At 37.8% G+C, this 14627-nt stretch overlaps 1 protein-coding gene across 5 annotated transcripts in view; it reads right to left on the bottom strand.

Moving 5' to 3' along the window:
- LOC105035247 (2-oxoisovalerate dehydrogenase subunit beta 1, mitochondrial) overlaps nt 1–12277 on the bottom strand; it is a 39293-nt gene extending 27016 nt beyond the window's left edge. For 2 of the 5 annotated variants that reach the window (XM_010910731.3, XM_010910736.3), the window contains exons 1-4: nt 12032–12277; nt 1412–1523; nt 1095–1130; nt 880–939 (exon numbers count right to left, since the gene is read on the bottom strand). In XM_010910731.3, the coding sequence (XP_010909033.1) occupies nt 880–939; nt 1095–1130; nt 1412–1523; nt 12032–12186 (363 nt within the window). In that variant the 5' untranslated portion in view covers nt 12187–12277. The remainder of the gene's footprint in view (nt 1–879; nt 940–1094; nt 1131–1411; nt 1524–12031) is intronic. The other 3 variants (XM_010910729.3, XM_010910733.2, XM_010910730.3) reach the window with 2 other exon arrangements.
- Between the last annotated feature and the right edge of the window lie 2350 nt (nt 12278–14627).

Raw genomic sequence — 14627 nt, 5'->3', positions numbered from 1 at the left:
TGTGCTTGAGAAGACGTTGAAAATCCTCTCTTGATTAGATCTTTTAAGAATCAATAGATCTTTCCTCTCTTGGTGAAATTACTTCAAGCATTTTAATTCCTTCCTTGGTTGCTTGAGAAGGCTGGCTTGCAATCTCATGGCTTCTTCATTGTTTCTCAGGCTTTGGGTTCATGTACTTTATAAAATGGATATGATGCTAATAACTAGGATGTTAACTCTAATCAGAGCCTTGTTTCTTTCAACAGTCTTCAAACAATTATAACCAGGGGCCTCACTCTTTAAGAATATTGAAACACTTGATGAAGGTTTTCACCTTGGAATCATCTATTATAATATGTTTAACTCAATTTCCCCTATCTTCATGTGCTGCTAGAGTGGGGTTTTCACCTTTTTTTGAATTGATCCCGTACACAATAATAATTTATGATAAAAAGCCTCAACTTATGTATTCACATATAGAGTAATTAACCATGGATTAAATATAACTCCCTTAATTTCAACATTCAAAGTATAAAGCAGATTTTACATAAAACCCTTAATAAATATCAAAACCTCATTTTTTATATTTAATATTAGCAATCACAATATAAACTCTGATGACTGTCAGTTGAATCTTCACATGCATTTCCGCCATACATGTGCTTTAACACACTGAAATTTTGTGCAAATAATGAGAATATGTACTTGCCAGAGTACCAAAGTCCAGAAAAAATTACAGTGAATATGCAAATACTAGACAGATTAAATCTTCACGTGGTTTATATAGTACATAGACTGAGAAAATCCATCCCATCTACTTGAAGTAACTTTTTTAGAATAGACCAATGAAAGAGACAATAAGAAGTAAAGATGCGAAATTCTATATAACAAAAGACATGCCTGGTCAAAAGCAGGATAGATGTAGTCTGCAAACTGAATTTCTGCAATAGCACGATTCCCCTATCATTCAAAAATAATGCTAAAGTTACAAATAATCTGTAGGACATAACAGAAAATTTAACTACTACGGTTGTACCAAATTGAATAAACAAAAAGATTGGTGAAAAATGAGGTGAAAAGTACAATGATATCACAACATAAAACATAATGCGCACCATTGCTGCAAGGCCAATGGCGAATCCTGCAATACCCTGTCCATGAGAACTTGTCAGAAACAGGACGATAAAAAGCGGAAATAAAAAAATTTCTTGATACTCACACCCACACTTCCATATAAATGATGGAAAAAATAAGTACTATAAAGATAACTATCACCAAAGAACATAAAGATCAGTGGTCATGTAATTTGGGGAAAAAAAAATTCATAGTATAAATTCTTGCACAATCACAGGGTTATTTCCCCAGTCCATTGCTGAGTGCTTGATATTCAGAGCATTTAAACACCGAGAGCAGAACCAAATAAAAAAAATACCTGTTCACATAAGGGAGTATTGAAAACTCGGTTTCTACCAAATCGATCGGCCAATCCTGTTGTGCAGCGAAAGACACCACCAAAACCTACATCCTCTCCGAATACATAAGCACTGCAGGAAAGCTTTTCACTTTTCAGTATAATAATGATTGATGAATAACACTAATTTCTAAAATGAAAATGAAGTGGCAGGAGGCCAGCCCCTGCCAACACATGCTCCATTAACAATTCACTGTCATTACCATCAAGTTAAAAGCAAATGCTACTTCACTCTGATTTTCATCATTTACAAGCTCATGGATTGTACATCAAGAAGATGCAGCTGGAGGGCATCAATAATTAGCATCTGCTACCCCCAGCATATTTTTTTATTCAAGTCCAGTGAGGTTCTAAAATCACTTTGACTGGGTCAAAAATTTCACAGATACAAATGTAGAAAGTGCAGAAGATGGAAGAGAGCACTTTCTGTAACAACATATTCATCAACAATATCCATAAAGTCACAAGGGCCACAACTGACTACACCAGCACATCTAAGTAGAATTACTTCTACATCATTTGAACATTTCTGGTCCTCTACTTGTGGTAACAATAAGTCTCTAAACAGAAGATCATTCTGCCCTTTGAATGCCAGGTAGAGGTCTTCATATGCTATTGTTGTTCTTTTGTATTTTGATAATAACATGCTCAATGGTCAAGAACAGCACAGTTTGGACAACTTCATTTGCATATCACATGCACGTTGCTTCTTTCTTTAACTACTTTTGACTCAATCTAATTTATATTTGAGATCTTCCTAAGTTAGGTTTTGATAAATACTGTTAGGCTACTAAATCATTTGGGTTTATAACGGGGGAATAAGATTGTGGAGTTATATTGAAAATGGTGCTTTTCCTGCTTGCTAGAACCCTATCAGGTGATAGAAAACTGATCACGATTATCAGTGTGTATTGAGAAAACCTTGAGAAGGGCTTTGATTAGCCTCATTAAGAAAGCTTTGATTTGTGTGGAATGCTCCGAGAAGTCAAAGGAAAGCCATAAAGAACTTTATTGCTATTGTGAAAAAGGATTGGTAATTACTTAAACCATCAAGGCATCAAGTGATATATTCCTTACAGAAAATCGGACGGCAAGAGAAAAATAATGGCTACAAAGACCAGATAGACAATATAAAGCCTGCAGACTGAGGGATAACTTCCCTATCTCTGATTAAAAAATATGCAGATTTGTATGCTTGCAAAACTGAAAATGAATCAATCTGTTTGAAGCGCTATGTGCTGATTAGCATCATATAGATGAAATCCTTCAAAGACATAATATATGACTTTTCTCACTGCTTTTAGTTTAGGAGCATATCGACAAAAAAGTTAACAAGCTCTTAAGCTTTGAGAAGCATTTGTATGTTGCTATTTTGACCTAACCCCAAAAATCATGATTACTTCGAGTTGAAAAGTTGACTTTTTATTTTATTTGAATATTTCCATAAAAAAACTCTAATGAGGGGTTTTTTTAATTTGAATATCAAAAGAAAATGAAAATAAAAATGGATTTTTGAAAAAGAACATCTAATAGAGCCTGTTTAATAGTTTGATTTGCTTTAGTAGCCTACCTGCAGAACCAAATATATATGTGACAACCTACCACTCAACTGACCTAACTGACCTAGGGTAATTGACCTACTTACCTGACCTATTTACTCAAGTGGAGCTACTTATCATGCTTATATATAAAAAGGCTATAGAGGGCAGTAAGGGAGAAAAGGACAGAGTGCATAAGTAGTTTTTCCATACCTTTAAATTTAAGGTTTGCCTGATGTTTTTGGTGTCACAGCCAAGGGTTCTCAGCAATAGTTTGTACCAGGCATGCCGATTGAGATATATCACATTTTTGAAACTTTCTAATCTAAGTATTGTTTTGAAGACCGAAATTTAGAGTTTCCCTTCAAACTTTGCACTACACAATCAGCTTTGGTTTGGAGGTGTTTTTTATATTGTGAGATCTGTGATTAATTTCAAAGATCTAAAGTTATTGTTCCTACAAAATCCAGCATTATATCAGTTTGAATCTATGACTTAGGTTCTATGTGGAAGTTCAAAATATGGGTTCCAAAGTGATATATTGAAACTTCTATATGTGTATTTTTACTTGAAGTTTCTTTCTTAGTAGAAACCCTTTCCACATCTGTTTATTTGCATTGGAACTTTTATAGTAATTGTTTAGTATGGCATTGTAAATTTCTACCAAATATAAAAACAATATCATATTGACCATTTGGTGGTATATGGTTGCCTCACTGGAACTATTGATGAGCATTTAAGTGGACCTCTAACTAGGTGGTACATGTGGCCTCAATCATACTAGGTGTTGCGGCCAATCTCCTGTTGCGTCCGTCACTGGTGAAGAGCACCTGCAAAAAAAGTCCACACTGACCGGAGTTGTATCCAGCAGAGATCCTCCGATGCTTAAGTCAGTGGAGAATGGTCGAACAAGAAGTAGAATATCAAAATTGATAGAATATCAGCCCAGAAGTATTTTACTCCTTGCCTGTTCCCTTACCCCCCCTTTATAGGTGACTCGGGTGTAACCGTCGAGCACGTGATCCCATTTTTTTATGGCACTAAGGGGTAGTTACTCCGATTATCGGACCATAATCATGGAGTTAGTGGGCAATTTACACCCACTAACGATCGTAGCATATAGTTATTATCCACGATTATAGTATCGTGATTATATATTTAGCAGTTGGCCGTTTGACAGTCGGTTGTTTGACCGTCGATAGTTGGTTGTTTGACAGTCGACTGTTATGATGCTGGTTTGGTCATGAAGATGGTCAGTCGGCCATGAAGATGGTCAGTCGGCCATGACATGAAGATGGTCAGTCGGCCATGAAGATGTTGCTTCAGCCATGATGACTCTGATTCGGCCATAATGACTCTGATTCGGCCATAATGACTCTGCTTCGGCTAGATGACTCTCATGAGAGTTGGACTCTGGAAATTTCTTCCGTTTCAAAGCCTCTCCTTTTGAAATCTCTTGACTCTTCTTATATAGGTATGGAACAAAGGACCGATCTCGAATATAGAAGCCAATGTAGAATCGAGGGGAGCAAATCCGATTATCCCAACAGTTGCCCCTCACTCCCAAATTCAAGGTGGCTTGACGCATTGGACAATGGAAGTCAGCATATTTTCTGCTATGACTTCGAGTTCCGATTTTGTGGTTATTTTAGTTGATAACGAAAGAATTTTTTTTTTGTTACCAGACCTTAGTCCGATTTGTAGCCTTCAGTTCGTAGTGAAAAAAAATTTTTTGTGTTGTCTTTTTAAATGTGATCATCATTCGTCATAGATAACTATTGAATATTTTCTGACTGATCGGAGTCGAGTTGACATATTCTTCTGACCGATCGTAGTTGAATCGGCATATTGTTCCGTCTGACCATAGCCGAGTCGGCATATTGTTCCGTTCGACCGTAGCCAAATCGATATGTTGTTCTATCCGACTGTAGTCAAGTTGGCCTGTTGTTCCGCCCGATCGTAGCCGAGTCGGCATGTTGTTCCATCCGACCGAAGTCGAGTCGACATGTTGTTCCATCTGATCGTAGCCGAGTCAGCATGTTGGTCCTCTTGAAACTCATTTCGATTTGAAGATCGGTATTTTTTTATTTTGGCCCTTCGGGGTTTGAGCCGGAGCTTGTATTTGTCATCGAATCATCTTTGAGCTGGAGCTCCTATTCGTCATCGAATTATCTTAAGCTGAAGCTCATATTTGTCGTCGAATTATCTTGAGTCGGAGCTCATTGTATCATATTTCAGTTGAAAGTATGTTGAAAATCGAATATGTCGTTCGAATATATTGTGTCGTAAAGATAACTTTACTGAAGATATAGTCGTAGATTGTTGGCATTCCATGTATAAAGGACAATCATTCCGTCGTAAAGGAACATTATTGTAGATTGTTCTGTTGATCCGGAATATGATCGTAAGTCATTCCATTATAGAGGAGCATAGTCATTATTTGGAGAAACTTTTCGAATCGTCGATCAGGATCGATTCATCATTTGGAGGGAGCTTTCCATATCGTCGATCACGATCGATTCGTCGTTTGAAAAAGCTTTCCGAATCATCGATCACGATCGATTCATCGTTTGGAAAAGCTTTCAGAATCATTGATCACGATCGATTCGTCGTTTGGAGAAACTTTTAGAATCATGGATCACGGTCGATTCATCATTTGGAAAAGCTTTCTAAATGTACATCATCATTTTTCCTTATTAGCTTTGTGGGGGGGGATAGGTAACGATCAGCGCATTAAGAGTAATGGGCTGAGTGGTGTGGCCAATCCCGTCGATGAGACTGTCTTCGAGATTATGCCATCATCGATTGTTGGTTGCATCGAAATGAGGCAGCCAATGATTGGCGGTGTCGATTTGAAGAAGCGATCGAGGATGGTGGGGCTCCCTTGATTGTTGCTGTGGAGCATAGGGCTCTACGTTCTGGCTCAGATAGCCTCTTCCTACGGAAAGATCGTCAGCCATTATTGATGGATATCTGCTGGGCTTTTCCTCTTGCCATTGCTCTTTCAGGGTTTGTTTACCCTCCTATCTGGCGCGCCAATCTCTTGCGGCCAATCTCATGTTGCGTCCGTCGCTGGTGAAGAGCTACCTGCAAAAAGAAAGTCCACTGGCCGGAATTATGTCCGACGAAGATCCTCCGATGCTTAAGTCAGTGGGGAGTGAGCGAACAGTAAGTTGAATATAGAAAGTGGTAAAGTGTTTGCCCAGAAGTATCTTACCCCTTGCCTATTCCCTTACCTCTCCTTTATAGGTGACTCGGGTGTAACCGTCGAGCACGTGATCCCGTCTTTTATGGCACTAAGGGGTAGTTACCCCAATTATCGAGCCATAATCATGGAGTTAGTGGACAATTTATGTCCATTAACGACCGTGGCATATAGTTATTATCCACGATTGTAGTATCGTGATTATATATTTGACAGTCGACCGTTTGACAGTCGGTCATTTGACAGTCGGTAGTCGGTCGTTTGACAGTCGGCCGTTATGATGCTAGTTTGGTTATGAAGATGACCAGTCGGCCATGATATGAAGATGGTCAGTCAGCCATGACATGAAGATGGTCAGTCGACCATGAAGATGTTGCTTCAACCATGATGACTCAAGTTCAGCCATGATGACTCTGCTTTGGCTAGATAACTCTGGTTCGGCCAAAATGACTCTGCTTCGGCCATATGACTCTCATGAGAGCTGAGCTCTGGAAGTTTCTTCCCTTCCAAAGCCTCTCCTTTTGGGATCTCTTGGCTCTTCTTATATAGGTATGGAACAAAGGGCCGATCTCGAATATGGGAGCCGATGTAGAATCGAAGGGAGCAAATCCGATTGTCCCAACACTAAGAAACCTCAAGAATTATAATATTTTAATAATAAGATGCAAGTGGCCACATCTGAATAATCGGGTATAACTGATCACAAGGGAAAATAGCAGTATAAATTAGCAGAGGGAACCAAATATCAAGTTATTCAGGCTTGGCTTGAGCTTGAACCAAGCTTAACATAAGTTGTTCAAGCTTGCTTCATTTAATATATGAACCAATCTTTTATTGAAACAAGCTGGACTTCAATTTATTTTTGCAAGCCATTCTAGTTTAGACTCAATTCATTTATGAAGCAAAGTTTTAAAATCTGTTTATCTTGTTTTTCTAACTGAGCTGATCTAGAAGAGCTGTCATCAAACCGATCCCAAGCTGCCAAAACAGCTTGGTTCATTCGCAACCTCATGCATAAGAAAAATTTTTGAAGAAGATGTGATCTTGTGTGGACTATTTGAACTGTTTTCAAAGTCAACTGCTCTAATCATTTTGTATCATCTTATTCCATAACAAATATTTTTATTTTGACAATTTGTCAGATAATACTTTTAGTGGACCTATACATGAGCTTTTCAATGGTTATTTGATTATGTCTTACATTCTAAAAGTCAGCTGCTTTCACTAGATGCTTAAATCCTTTCGATAGGGGCAGGCCTTGGTGCAATGGTAACATTGTTCCATTGTGACTTGGGTGTCATGGGTTGGGAATATGGAAACAGCATTTCCGAATGCGGGGGTAAAGCTACGTGCATCCAGTTCTTCCCACCCCTTGTAGTGGTAGGAGCCTTGTGCAGTGAGATGCCCATTTTATTAAATCCTATTGACCATGGTTAAGTTACATATTGAGTTGAGTAACTCACTTCATTCTCACACATTATTTGCTGGACAACCATGTGTGAGGTCCAAGTCATCCAGCTAACCTGCTATGGATGGTTGCTTTTCAAGGGGTTAAAGTCATCTGGTCAAGAGGCCGAAAAGTGAGATAACTGGGTTAAGTCTAACCTACCAGAAAGGTGGGATATATGTTACTCATGGAACTCTCTCTTCACTAGCTTACTTTTCCAAACTTTTCTCACATTATTCCACTAACCACAAACTTCAAGAAAATTACACTTCATATTAATACATTATTGACATGATCTTGGAGCATTTTTGAGAGTTAGGTTAGCTAACATGTGTTACCATCATGCAATCAAACAGGGTTGAGGGTCCCCAAATCATTTGGTGAGGGATATGGCAGAACTTTTCAAAGACAGGAGACTTGGTATTTTCCAGTTGCTTTTGGATATAATTATTGAAGCAGCACCAGCAATATAGTGGACCATGTTCTTTTACTATTTCTAAATGTATACCTTTTATATGAAACAAGCTATGTTTAATGCTTTGTAAGTAGATTTAATTAAGATATATGGTTTCTAATGCACATCAGTTGTGCTCTATTAACTTATATGGTTCGTAAGAGAAGTTTCATATCATTACTACTTTCGCACTCATATTTGATCAAGTATGATAGCCTGCCTTGGAATTTGAGTAAGTTCCAGGCTCAAGGCATGACACATGATTATGACCTTTTTTTTAATTAATTTATGAAGGCAAAGACATTAAATGAGGCCTCTAACTTTTGATGAGGTGTAGAGATAAGGCTCACTATCACATACCTGCAGATGCCTTCTCCAACACAAAATAATCATTAAACAGAAGATAATCACCTTTCATGATACTCACCTAGTAATATGGAAATGATAAAACAAAATGATAAAGAAAAACTAAATGCAGAAATAGATAACAAGTCCTGAGGCATATGATTCTATGTGATAATCTTGTGTGGACATTGATCAAATAAACCAATGTAGCGTCATTCTACACGAATCTGCAACAATTTTTGGCTCAGATCTGATCTGATATGATTATACATCAATCACAGAACCCATTTGATCAGTTATTATGAAAAATCAGTTTCAAATCTAATTTCTGATTTGCTGTTTAGGGATTGGCAGCAATGAAAATTGTTTCAGATCTAAATTCTGATCTTATAACAGCAGTAAATCCGCAGGATTTTAGAATAGGGGAAATTAGAGTAGAATAAGAATATGGTAGAAGGGAGAAGGATAAGAAAAGAGCGAGAAGGAAACAGTAAGCATAAGGCAACAACTATTCTGAAGAAATCTCACGTATAATTCTCCAAAATCACCACAATCACAGCCCCACTTCTCCCTTTCAATAAAACTAACCAAACATTATTCCTACTACAATAGGACTTTTGAATTGGAATAAAAAAAAAAAGCCTAAATTGAACAGCCAAGTTGACCTTTATTGGTGCGGGGGGGTTGGTTGGGACGGGGGGCGAGGCGGGGCGGGCGCACGGAAGAGATTAGCTGGCCCACTATTAGTCACACACCAGTACTACCTAACCTAGAGATGAACTGAGCAAAATAGAGCATCCAGATTACTCCATAAAGCGATGGTTATTGTCCATAGTATTGTAGCATGAATAGTACTCATGGATAGTGTGCCACAATAAGTGACCACCTAAAAAGAAAATAATAAATAAAAAACATTTAAAATAAATAATGCATCAAAAACTGAAACTGCTACCAGATATTCTATGCAATATAAATTATAGCATGATTTATAACTAGAAATCCAACCATACAGGTGGCTAAGTTTTAGGCCTACTTAATGACCAAAGACCAAAAATCTTTCCCACGACCTTGAGTGGCAAAATAGGATGCAAAGCAGCATAAAGAGATAAAAACTCACCAAAGAGGAGGAAAACTCCAGCATTCAGCTTAATTGATTTTTGTATCATTCCTCATGGGATTTGTCTACCTCTTCTCATACCATGCAAGTCCCCCCCCCAAAAAAAAAAGGAAAAAGAAAAAGAAAAGAAACTCAGAATCAAGTTGAACTATTGTACCTTTAGAAAACCCTAGAATCCTAAGCATAGGTTTGTTTGAACTTCTAACATCCTTTGAAATTGACTGTGGACCCAAAATAGCAAAAAGTGACTCTAAGAACTGATCTTTCACTCATAACTCACATCACTCAAAACAAGGTTTGAAATACCAGTTCACATGGTCTGTATCCATCAATACACACCTTCACAACCCCTTGGAGCTAGAAACAGGCATCGGTTCCAGATAAATACCAGCTGATGTGCGGCTACATGCTTAAACCAACCCAGAAGTGAGGTTAACCCCGAACCAAGCTGGAATCAGCACAACTAAAACAACCCCATTTCCAATTCTTATCTGCTGCTTGAAGGTGGAAAAGTGTCAGAGATGGGAAGACTGCCTCAGGATGTTGGTTTGCCGGCTTGTTGTTCAATTTTTGGGGCTACGAAATCATTCTAGCTAAGTAAATTTTCAATCTCCCTTTTCTTTCTTATTTCTTAAAATCCTTGAGTGGAATTTGGTGTCTAATTGGAAAAAAAAGACTCATGGAAAGTTTTGCCAAATGAGGATTAAAAGGTTGTTTGATCATCATATCACGTATCTAAGCATGAACAAATATTGCAAAACTTTTCTAATTATCTTGCTGATGGTGTTTCACACTAAAATTCAAACCATCCTTTGATTGTGCGCTGTTCTAGAAATGAGAAATAGCTAGTGTTTGTTTTTCTTGTTTCTCCTTCAAGGGTTGTTTAGCAAAGAACCTCTCCTCAATAATATTGTACTTTATATTTAATGCCATAATATTGGAAGTGTCATAGTCGATAGAGAAATTAAACATTCCAACTTAAGGTCATAACAACAACATCGATGTTGCAGTCAAGGGTCAAATGGCTCGGATGGCTGGATCGGTCTCTACTCCCATATGCGTGAGGTATTGTTCACTTCAGCTCTAGCTGTCTCGAGCTTTAGTGGGCCCTGGTGGCTTTAGTGGACCTTGGCTACTTGAAGCCTCACACTTTTGCCCTTTAAAAGGTGCTTCACGCGGGAGAGAAGGTCCCATTCTATATAAGCTAGATTTCCTCTAACCCACAATCGATGTGGATTAAAGGTGCCCTCCTCCCGCAACAATCGGAAATTCTAATAATCCTAAGAAAAAGCTTACTACATTATGAAGAGAACTAACCATAAGTGGTATGTATGAAGAAGCTTGACTAGGTCAACTTGATGTTCATTTTATTGTCAGGGACCGGGCAGTCTTCCATAATTTTTGCCCTTCTGAACACAATAGGACCAATTTTATGCATTTCACATTCTTAGATCAGTAAGTTGTATTGGAGTAAAGCAAGCACTTCAGCCCTTTCTCTTCTTGCACCCTTCACTTGAAACTTAATTCCCTTATCAAACACTCAAATTTTGTACAACTACAACCAAACTATTTAGGCCAAACATGAAGGCAAAAATCAGTTTTTTTTCCAATTTTTTTAAAACACATCAACCAAGATTAGTCTTTTCAGCACTCTAATTCACCCATGCAACTCAAACTGGAAGAAACGCCCGCTTCTGAAAATAGATAACCAGCCATGCCGCAACTTCATTCTTTTAATGCTCAAAGACTATAAAGTAAAGAGTTACAAATTAAATAACCCAATGTTGTAAAGCATATCATATAACCAACTTGGTAATATTAGAGGAACACAAACAATAATCCTTAACGAGGACAAAAATTCCAAAGAAATACTACACCGAGATTACAAAGGCCATATCTGAACTTTTACAGAAATATCTGAATTTTTACAGAAACATCAGAAATCCTTCCTTGAAACAAAAGCTTCCACATCTAAATCACTGTCAAACCACAACGCGACATCATCGAGCAAAAGTCAGAAGGTCCTTACGATCCAAGCTCCTCATAAAGATATAAAAATACTCCCTTTTTCCCGTTAAAAATCTCCACTTGAGACCCAACTCAAACAGGCCAGTATAAAGAAAGGCACATAAACAATAATCCTTAACAAGGACAAAAATTCCAAAGAACTTCCACACCGAGAGTACTAAGGCCATATTTGAACTTTTACAAAGGCCATATTTAAACTTTTACAGAAACATCAGAAATCCTTCCTTATAACAAAAGCTTGCACATCGAAATCAGTCTCAAAACACAAAGCAACATCATCAAGCAAAAGTTAGAAGGTATCCAAGCTCCTCTTAAAGATATAAAAATACTCTCTTTTCCCGTTCAAAATCTCAACTTCAGACTCCACGCAAAGCACCAGTATAAAGAAAGTAACATCATAAAACACGGCATTGGCAATTGGGCGTAGAGGAAACCACTAGAACTCACCGGGAATCGGTCTCCAGAGCGATGTGGAGAGCCTGGTTGATTGCAGAGAAGAGATTGATCTGCTTCCCATCCCTCGGGCGCTTCTCGACTTCCGAAGCGCTCGAGAAGCATCTCTTCCCGATCGAAATCCTCCTTCCCAATCCCCTCAGAGCCATGATAGGCTCGGGCTACTTTTTTCGTTTCCGTTGAACGGGTGGGGCTGCACGGATGGATAAGCACAGGTGTCGCCAGCAAAATACCAAAACTCAGAATTCGTCCCATTAAGTACCCACAGTAGACGGAAGTTTTCTAAAAAATATTATTTTTAAAAAATTTAATTTTTAAAATATTTTTATTTTAAATAGATCAGTCGGAGACATCGGCCCACGCTGCCGTACGCCAGTTCTGCCGAGAAAGACAACACGTGCCACGGTAAGAGAGAAAAAAAAAAAAAGGAATGGGTTACAACAGCAGCAATAAAATATTCTAACATAGAAAAATATTAAAAATTTTAATAAGATGAATTATAAAATAATTTTTTATTCTGATTTATTATCAAAATATGGGTTAAAGTATCATTTGAATGAATGGTTATAGGGCCTATAATTATCTGTGATTGTATTCAAAATCTACTTGATGTTTTTTTGTTGAATGAGTTATATTTTTTTATTTTAAAAGAGGGTGATGGACAGGTTTGGTATCATTAATTTTTTTTGAACAAAATAAAAAAAAAATTCCTATAGTGAAGAGGATATATGCCCGATAATTTTTTTTCGCTTGGAGAAACAGAATAGTTTATGACATGTTGTGAAATTTTCGGCTCTACTTTGTCTTTAGCCTGTGTCTCCATTTTAGTGGCTGAGCATTCCCTGATATCATATATAGAAAATCCGAGTCTTTATTTTGTTACCGATATGAACTGATATATTCCAAGATATCTATCGATGGGATATGGATATATAAGCCAATATTTTCCAACATGCACATTTTCAGCTTTTCAAATTTCTTTTAATACATAAAATAGTTGCCAATTTAATAATTATCATATTGATCAGGTTTCATATCATGCTTTTGGAGTACCCATTGAGATCTAGAGAAAATCTTGAATTCTTTTTCCAAATTTCTCTACCTTTTAATTCCATCAAAATAAGTCAAAATTTCATGTCATCTAAATCCTAGTCACCGGTTGAGATGATAGATGTATAATAACCATATATTTTTAAATTATTATCAAATGCATGATGGACGTAAAACTACACAATGAGGCGATGTATAATAACCACATGAACATTTATTTCGGCCTGCAGTCGGAATAAAATTTTCACTGCATGGTGGACCTAAATTGCATCATTCTAGAGAAGCAGGAAGTTTGGGACGAAGGGATGAACAAACCAATGAATAGTGGTGTTACATTCCACCCTGTTGGTGACATTTTTTTTTTCCAGGGTAAGAACCCTATCGGTGACTTTGACCATGATTTGTCACCCTCGTGGACGTCTAAGGTGGGGCCAGGGTACTAACCGCTCACTGTCAAGAGCGGCTTCGTGCAGTAGAGACGCGTGACATTTTTCCATTCCAACTGCAACAGGCATCAAGATCACCTTTCAAAACCAGAGATAGAGTGCGAAATTTGCTCTTTCTGCATGATAGATTTTTTTCATATTATTATGGAAGTAACCCACGGACCGGGATAACCGCTCTTTTTGGGTGCATCCATACCAACTCAATGAAATCGTGTAAATCATGTCTAATTCGGGCTCAAAAACTCAACCACATGTCCATTTCAAACCACCAACTTAATTTTTCACATGAGTGAAGCCACAATAGATATCCACCACTAATAACCTTGAACTAAAAGTTAGTAGATAAGCTTCTCTCTCCAACGAATGACCAGCATATAGTCCAATGATCTAATAACTTACAGATTCTAGCTAGCAGCTTATGGCTGAGCCTCCATATGAAAGAGATATAAAGGGGACTCTGAGATAAGGAAGAATTCTGGGAGGAGAACTCTGGAAAAAAAGGATGGTCTCTTCCTCACCACTCTACTATTTTCCTCCAATGTTCTCTAACTCTAACTAACTTAGATATCAGAGGATCCTCCACCAGAATATCCCCGATCGTATGGACTTTTCTTGCAGGTTCCCTCTGGCATCATGTCTCCTGGACAGCATCAAGCTCCAACCATATCTGCATCTGATTAGAGTCTTGCAGTAATAGATTGGTGCTAAAGAAAGGGCTCTATCCATTTAATGAGAAAAAAGAGTATGGTATGGATGAAAGCCCACAACTCCATCGCCCCTCACCAACAGTCTCTCTGCCGCAGCTAGAGCAGCACTGCTTGTGGGTTTATCATAGTACTGTTGGGAAATGTGTCCCAAAAAGCCAATCGTCAAGTTGTTGACGGTTGAGCGACCAAGTATTGTAATTGATTTGTTAATAAATAAAATATATTTGGCATCTTCATCATAAGCTTTCATCTTCTAATGAACTCCGTTGTTATGATGAAGTCCTTAGGACTATTTAGGTTCGATAAAGAGAGGATTTATCGATTAGTCCTTAAAATTGTTCACGACCAAATGATAGGCTGTTAATAAGGACAACAGCTTCTATCGAG

Source organism: Elaeis guineensis, chromosome 6 (assembly GCF_000442705.2).
Source record: "Elaeis guineensis isolate ETL-2024a chromosome 6, EG11, whole genome shotgun sequence".
In the NCBI taxonomy this organism is placed as follows: domain Eukaryota; kingdom Viridiplantae; phylum Streptophyta; class Magnoliopsida; order Arecales; family Arecaceae; genus Elaeis; species Elaeis guineensis.
The sequence above is the reverse complement of the archived record's forward strand: the minus strand, read 5'-3'. Positions and strand labels throughout refer to the sequence as shown.